This window comes from Cynoglossus semilaevis, chromosome 8 (assembly GCF_000523025.1).
Source record: "Cynoglossus semilaevis isolate Cse_v1.0 chromosome 8, Cse_v1.0, whole genome shotgun sequence".
NCBI classification, from domain to species: domain Eukaryota; kingdom Metazoa; phylum Chordata; class Actinopteri; order Pleuronectiformes; family Cynoglossidae; genus Cynoglossus; species Cynoglossus semilaevis.
Window position 1 is genome coordinate 18,415,286 of NC_024314.1, and position 7,507 is coordinate 18,422,792.

The window sequence follows — 7,507 nt, forward strand, 5'->3', positions numbered from 1 at the left end:
CCCCCCCCCCCCGGGCCGCCGGCGTCCCTGCCGCCCGCTGTCTCCCCGGGGGACAGGGACAGGACGGAGGGGGTCCAGCGGCGGAGCAGCATGGACCCCCAACAAATCACGGAGCACGGATGTCCAGACTCCCAGGGTGCCGACGGCGGCGGAGGAGAGTCCGGTGAGTCCGGTACCGGCTCAGAGGGAGCTGCCGTTGGCTGCTGCGGCGACACGTTCAGCGGAACTCTACCCGAAATGGAGCATGAGAACCTAGAGGAGAAATTGCGAGGACTGGCGTTCAGGAAGCAGATCTCGTACCGGTGAGTAGGGCTGGATGCTGGAGCCTGACTGTGGTCACTAGAAGCTGAAAAAACACGTTTATCTGCGATATTCTCTCAAATTAAACCACAGTTTTTCTAAAGCTGAAGTCCAATATCTGAAAATATAAAAATAAAAGTAAAAAAATAACACACACATATAACATACTATTTTTAATTCGCGATAAAATGAGTTTTTTTCTAATGATTTGTACAAAACTAAAGCTATAAATGTACCTATTACGTATTTTATTTTTAAAACAGCATTTGAGTTGTAAACACTTTATACAAACAGTGTACTTATTTTACAACATTGTTAATTTTTTTTTTTTTCTAAATATCACCTCATAACACCATCGTTGTTAATACATGCAGCCACATGTATTTCTCACTGCCAAGGCATTCAGGTTTGTTCTAGAAAAACACGTTATCCTATAAGAGTGCTCTGCTGATAGGAAACTTCAACTTCCTTGTAGGTACAAATACCTGTGGTCCTATCAACTCCAGGGTGTGGAAGAGATTTCAAATGTAAAGAATACAGTCCGTTTCTCCGTGTTTCTGTTTTACAGTCTTAGCCCCGCCCCAAATGTTCTTAATGGTCAAGACGCCAATCACGTACTGTAGAACCAAACCCATTTGTCAAATAACTTACAGTATCTTTATTTATTCTATTATTGATTTAGGGTTGTTATTATTTAAATCCAAACACTCGACAAAAACACGACAAAGCCGATGTTGACTGATGCTGTGTGTACGGCGTGTACTGGTGTTTTTTTTGGGTGAGGGGCTGCATATAAATGTTTTCATTGTTGAGTGCATTGATTATTCACAGTCATTTTAACTGTGGGTAAAGATGAGGTGAGCGGTCCTGATGACAGCAGTGCTGTTAGGAGAGTGCAGCGTCATAACGTAATTCAAATGTTGTGTATCTATACTGATAAGTACATGTTACATTTTTATACTATGTGGCGATTATACTTTACTTCTCAAACTCTGGCATTCTCATCAGCGCCACCTGTTGTCATGACTCTTGGCTCCTGGTCGACCTGGTGGATGATGTTTTTGTTTACACCTCAATGTAAACAGAGACCACAACCTAGTACAGCACATAAGTCAAACTGGAGGCCCGCGGGACACATTTGGCCCTTCACATAATGTTATGTGGCCCACATTGTGTTTGTGGGCAGTAAAGGGTTTATACTCGTGTTAGTATGGGTTGAATGCAGTGGTCAATACATGTCCGTATGCATGGTGAGTAATTTACTGATTTAATTCTGACTCTAATTCCAATCAGATTATGATGAATAGAGGATGGCAGCGGGGGGCGCTATTGTCGCCAAATGAGGTGGGACAATAAGGTTTAGAGATGAGACACTCAACTCACAGTTGTTTTGACATTTTCTATAAATTTAATTTTTTTACGCAGGAAAAACGTTGTTGAACTAGAGCAAGGATTATCAACAAACGGCCCGCAGGCCAAAACTGGCCCGCTCGGGGTTTCAATTTCGGCTAACAAACGGCCCGCAGGCCAAAACTGGCTCGCTCGAGGTTTCAATTTCGGCCCTTGATGAATTTTGAAAATTAAATAATACACAAACACTTCATGTTCAGGAAATGTTTATATTTCATTGTGTACTTTTTTGTATGAAAACAAAGGGGGAAAAGAGAGTTTTTATCATTTAAAGGTAAATTGTGTTATGATTGTACTTGTCTGGACTAGACTGTTTTATAAAGGCTGATCTGCAACGTAGACAGTTTTAAATTCCTGCCCCTGGTGTAGAGCCTGAGGATGTCAGTCATGTCACTGAGAGTGAAGATTAATTTGACTCACACAGCAAACTAACTGTGGGTTCACTGTATTTGTGGTCGGGGGTCAGTTTGTATTGATTTGTGGTCCCTGTGTGTGTGTGTGTGTGTGTGTGTGTGTGTGTGTGTGTGTGTTTGTTCTGTGGCCAGTTTTCACCATCAGGAGCAGCTGCCAGTCACACCAGGGTGTCGAGCTGCTGCCACACACACACACACACACACACACACACACACAGATGATTTGTTTTGTTAGTATTTCACATCGACATAATGCGTCCTAACCCTAACAACGACTTACTCTAACTACTCTAACTCCGATCGGACTCTCATTCTAATCCTCTAAACTTCACCTCAAACCTCAGGTCTCACTCAGCAGACACACACACAAACAGTTTTGTTCTGTTAGTCTGTTTCGTCATATCGGGGTCACATTTCTTTTTGTTTCCTTGATGAGTTTTTACCAATGCAGTAGAAAAAAAAGGACAAAATTCACAACAGTATCAGAAATCATTTAACATTAACTTGAAAAGAAACCACTGAGTATATTATGAAACGTTTTTTTCAGATTGGTAATGAGTGTCTTAATTAATCATCTTCTCCCAGGGAAGAGACACACAATGAAACTTAGTTATCAAACTCAAGGCCTGCAGGCCAGACTCGGCCCGTCAAATCATTTAACGCGGCCCATGAAACAACCCTTTTAGTTGTCGCTAAATTAATAATACATTTAATTAACAGCTGTAGCGTTGTATACGCTGAGGTAAGAAAATGTAAATGTATGAAATCTTGTAATCGAATTTTTTCTCTCTCTAATTAAACCGCCTGTCTGTGTGCCCCCTGCAGGGCAATTGTGCAGTGTGCAGCGATTTCTTTTTGTAAAATGTAAAACAGCAGTGCCCAATGTTTAGAGACAGTTATCCATCAGTGCTTCATTGAGTTTCTACATGTATGCAGTCTCTAGTTACAGCCTTTCAGCTGATGTTGACCCTCGGTGAAATTCAATTTAACATTTGCAGTGATGCTAATGCACAACACTGATGACACAGGGCAGCGGTGGCTTGGTGGTTAAGGAAGCGGACTTGGGTCTGGAAGGTTCGAGTCCACCAGCTGTTAAGTTACCACTGAGGTCCTCTGAGCACTGCTCCCCGGGCGCTCAAAGCTGCCCCCTGCTGACTTTAGGGATGGGTTAAAATGACGAATAATTCTAGTGGCTCCAACTAGCATGTGGCTGGATGTTCAATGATTCCAAATCCAGTCCCGGTCCTCTTATAACACAACATTAATAACTTGGTTTGTGTGTAGGAACATAAATAACGTCAGGATAATGACTTTCATTCTCTGTGTTCCTATAGAAACTGACTATAAAAACGACACAGTTGACCTTTAGCTGCACACGGTGACAGGAACTAATTCTTCTTTCCGGAGCTTCGACTCTCTCCCAGCCATCTCTCTCTCTCTCTCTCTCTCACCAAGTTTGCGTCGGCGTTTGTAAATCGCTGTATTTTTCAATAAAGTTTCTAACATTACACACGAAGCAGCTTAAATAAAGACGTGGTTTCACTTGATGTTAAAGCCCTCGCTGGATGCTAATTGTATGTTGGCGCTGGATAAATGCACCGAGCTACCTCCCAATTAAGTCGCATTCATCTGCCTGAAGCTTTTCTGCCACACTTGATAATTGTAGGGAGTCGCCGTGGAGCATGCTGGGTAACATGTCAGTTTTCTTGACTTGTTGACCTTATCTGGCGTGTGGATTTATTCTCCGGTCCCTCGGTGGTGCAGCTGAAGCTGTGGAAGGAAACGGCTGAAGGTCGTCTGGCCGAGAAGTGAATTTACCATATGTGGAGAAATCAAATGAAATAGCAGAGAAGTGAGGCTGGGTGTGTGTGTGTGCACGCACGCACGCGCGAGTGTGTGTGTGTTACTTCCCATAATACCTTCTTTCATCTATTTTTAGATGTTTTACTCATCTGCCTGTGTGACACTTTTCCCAACACGGTGTGTGTGTGTGTCTTGACTAGAGGTTAGTCAGCATTCAGACATCAGGCCAGTAGTAGCTGTTTAAGTACATGAGTACATCAAATTCAAAAACCACTGCATGTTGATGCCAAGTGAACAGTAAAACAAATATAATATGAAGATTAAAAACCTATATAGTATGTCTCTGTTGATACTAATGTGATATCAACTTCATGACACCGGTGGTGCTACTGTATGATGGGACGGTTGAACATTTACCAAAGTCTGGAATCCTTGAGTCTGAACCAAAAGTCTCCTGGGGTTGACAAGAATGTGAAGAGACAAAGCCAGACATCTGGGACAGTGAAAGTGAAAACCCATCACCTGAGTAGGCAGTGTGTGGGGACAGTGGAATCTGGTGGATTTGAACCTGCGACCTTCTGGACACAGGTCTGCTTCCTTAACCACAAGCGAAAGGAACAGGAAGAAGAAGAGACCAGAGGAAATGTATGGAAATAGTAATGAAGGACATGGAGACGATTGGTTTAACAGTGTTTCTCAACCTTGGGATTGGCAGCCCACGTAGGGTCACCTGGAATTCAAATGGGTTCCTCTGGAACGTCTAAACAACAACAAAGTATAACAAACAAGATCAAAAACTAATTCTAGAAAAAAAAGGTCTCTGCAGTTGCCAGAAATGCGTGAGGTCAAAATGAGGTCACAGGCCAAAGATGACCTCCTGTGGTGACCCCTGAAGGCAGCAGCTGAAGATTTCTAACCAAATCCATGGTTTTATCTGTTACATAATGTGACTCTCTGATTCTCTTTGGGTTTTGGTCGGTTTGTCTGAAACGCCGCCCCTGCTGTCAAACACCGTTCTCTGGATTGCGTTCCTTTGACCTCTGACCCCATCCACCTCCCCTGCAAACCTGCATCTAATCACAGAAACTGTGATAAACTCCTAGAAACCAACCAGCTGCCCTCTGACCCTCCACCGTGCAGGTCAAAGACACAGGCGCTCAGTTTCAGGTTTCTTCACTGCCGGGCAGCGTGTTGTAACACCTCCACAGTTTTACAGCCGACTACACAAACACAGCGTCGGCCGCTGTTCTCTGTGTTGTGGTTGTTTTCCAAAGGTGGTGCTGATGTTAAAAAGCAGGAGTGAAACGCAGAAAAAAAAAAACCCCAGCAGTGATGGTGAAACATTAAACAGATATAAATGTATCTCCTGCTTCGGCTGTTGTTCAGCAGCTGCAGGGGTAAACAGCCAATCAAAGGCCTTTCATCATCTGAGACTTCTGTGGAATATTAAACTGACAATCCTGCCTTCAATTAGGACAAATCCCACAGAGGAAGCAGACGATGAAAGGATGGAGAGCAGGTGACAAAGAGGGAGAAATGAAGGCAGAATCATTCGGCGCCGAGTCATAGAGGTGACAGTCTGGCGTCAGAACAGAGAGTTTAGAATTCTGGCTGAAGTGATGTGAGGTAAACACTGCCACACCTGACGCTTTCACAAAAACAGATCACATTTTGTTTTATTTTTTTTCATGTGTGTTGTACGATCTACTGATGTGTCGTCAGTGCTGGGATCAGGAATCAACCTGAGGCGGTGATGGGTAATGATGGATGGAGATGTTGACCGCGAACCAAATTCCAGGGAAAAAAAATCCCCTTTTTTAGATCAAGGCTGACATAAAAGCCTCTGATGATACTTGATATTTGTGTAATTGAAGGAAGAAAAAAAACACCTCCTGTTCTGCGTCTGTTTGGACCTCTTCATCATGTTTCTAGACTGACACTGGTATAGAAATGAACTCGGACCTCAGCATTGCCCCCCAGTGGATGTAATGCTAAACAGATATGTCACCCAAATCTAAGGCAAGTGTGGGAGTATGTGGACAGTGACTTTTGGAACAGATGTAAATATTTACGTCAGTAAAGGGAGAGAAAACGAGGCTTTAGACTTTGGACCTGGATGGGAAAAAAATGGAGGGTTTTACAAGCAGCAGTTTTTGAAAAGTCTCGCTAGCTACGATGGTGATTTTACCTCTACCATCTTTGAAAGTTCAGTCTACTGTATGTCCAATTTTGTGCAATACTTTAACAATTTTTACCCTGATGCTCCGCTTTCATCGGGGCTTTTTACAATCTGTTGTGTGTGTGATGGGTCAGAGACCTGAACATGTCCTTAAACAGCCGGTCACGTCTAGAAAACCTCCGCAGTAACACCGCGCTTACAGTAATTGTGTAACCGACCAATACATTACAGCACAATGGAGTCATGTTTCTGCAGGAAAAATTAAATTTAAAAAAGCCCAAAACAGGAGCCTGGACCGTTATACCCAACAGGGGAATAAGATTTAACCTATTAACTATGTCTGTACTGACAGAACCCAGAGTCTCAGCAGAGAAATGTTGTGGTGTTTTCAGAGCGGCAGGTTTGTGTGAAGCTGAGATGGGGGTGTGAACATCTCTAAGACACTGGTGAATCTTGCAGCAGGATGTCTGGTGAGAGGAGCAAACATGGATGAGGACCAGGCTCAGTGACACAGTTTCCCCTCCTGTAGACATGTATATGAATAAACCAGAGTATCACCCCGGTGATGGTGTATATGAATAAACCAGAGTATCACCCCAGTGATGGTGGGAAGAAGAGGAGGAGGAAGAGGTTTGAGAGTTCATGTCTGTGTCTTAATTCCGTTCGCTTTAATCTATCGCTTTTCACACACTCCGCAGCCTTAAATCCCACTCTGAACTTCTTCTCCAGAAATGGTCCAGCAGCAGCGAGTCCTTGACGCCAACGCCAGAAACGTAAAAGTAAAGGTATAAAAACGTCATGTGTCGCCGTTCACAGTTCACATCAGTCAAAAACTCTGCTCAGGGGAACGAGGATGTGTCTTTTTTTAGAACGTGCCCGTGTCTTTCCTTCCCTGTCCTTTTCAGGAGTGTTTTGAGACTAAGAGCTGCTCTGTGTCTGTCTGTGTGTGTGTGCGTACATGTGTGTGTGTGTGTTGGGGGGTTGCTTTGCCCATAATGCTGTGTGCTCAGGCATTAGAGGGGATTGGCTGACAGGAGCCGCTCCTTATTAGTGGTCCGTCTGACTGTAAGAGGCTTTGGCTGCTGTAGAAATGAAGCCGTAGATAAACGTACAGTACACAGAGAGGAAACGCAGAGAAGTGGCAGCAGCGACAGCGAAAGAGGAAACTTTCACAACTCAAAGAGAAACCTTACATGAAATAGATCAGTCACTTCCTGCATCAACCACAGCGTGTGAGGTTGTATTTGTGAAAGACCCGGTCCTTTAATTGGTTAAATGCGGTGTCATGTGATCTCAATCTGTTATCGTGAACCCGACGTACGCGTTGGTGACGGGCGAGATTTTTGCTCCACCTAGTGTTCAGTTGTAATCCAATGTTATGTCAGTTTTCTCACCGCAGGAA

The 7,507-nt window shown here is 43.8% G+C and overlaps 1 protein-coding gene across 1 annotated transcript in view; it reads left to right on the forward strand.

Moving 5' to 3' along the window:
• The first annotated feature begins 15 nt into the window (after positions 1–15).
• dgki (diacylglycerol kinase, iota) overlaps positions 16–7,507 on the forward strand; it is a 43,800-nt gene continuing 36,308 nt past the window's right edge. The window contains 1 exon segment of the mRNA XM_017034640.2: positions 16–302. Coding sequence (XP_016890129.1) covers positions 91–302 — 212 coding nt within the window. The 5' untranslated portion in view covers positions 16–90.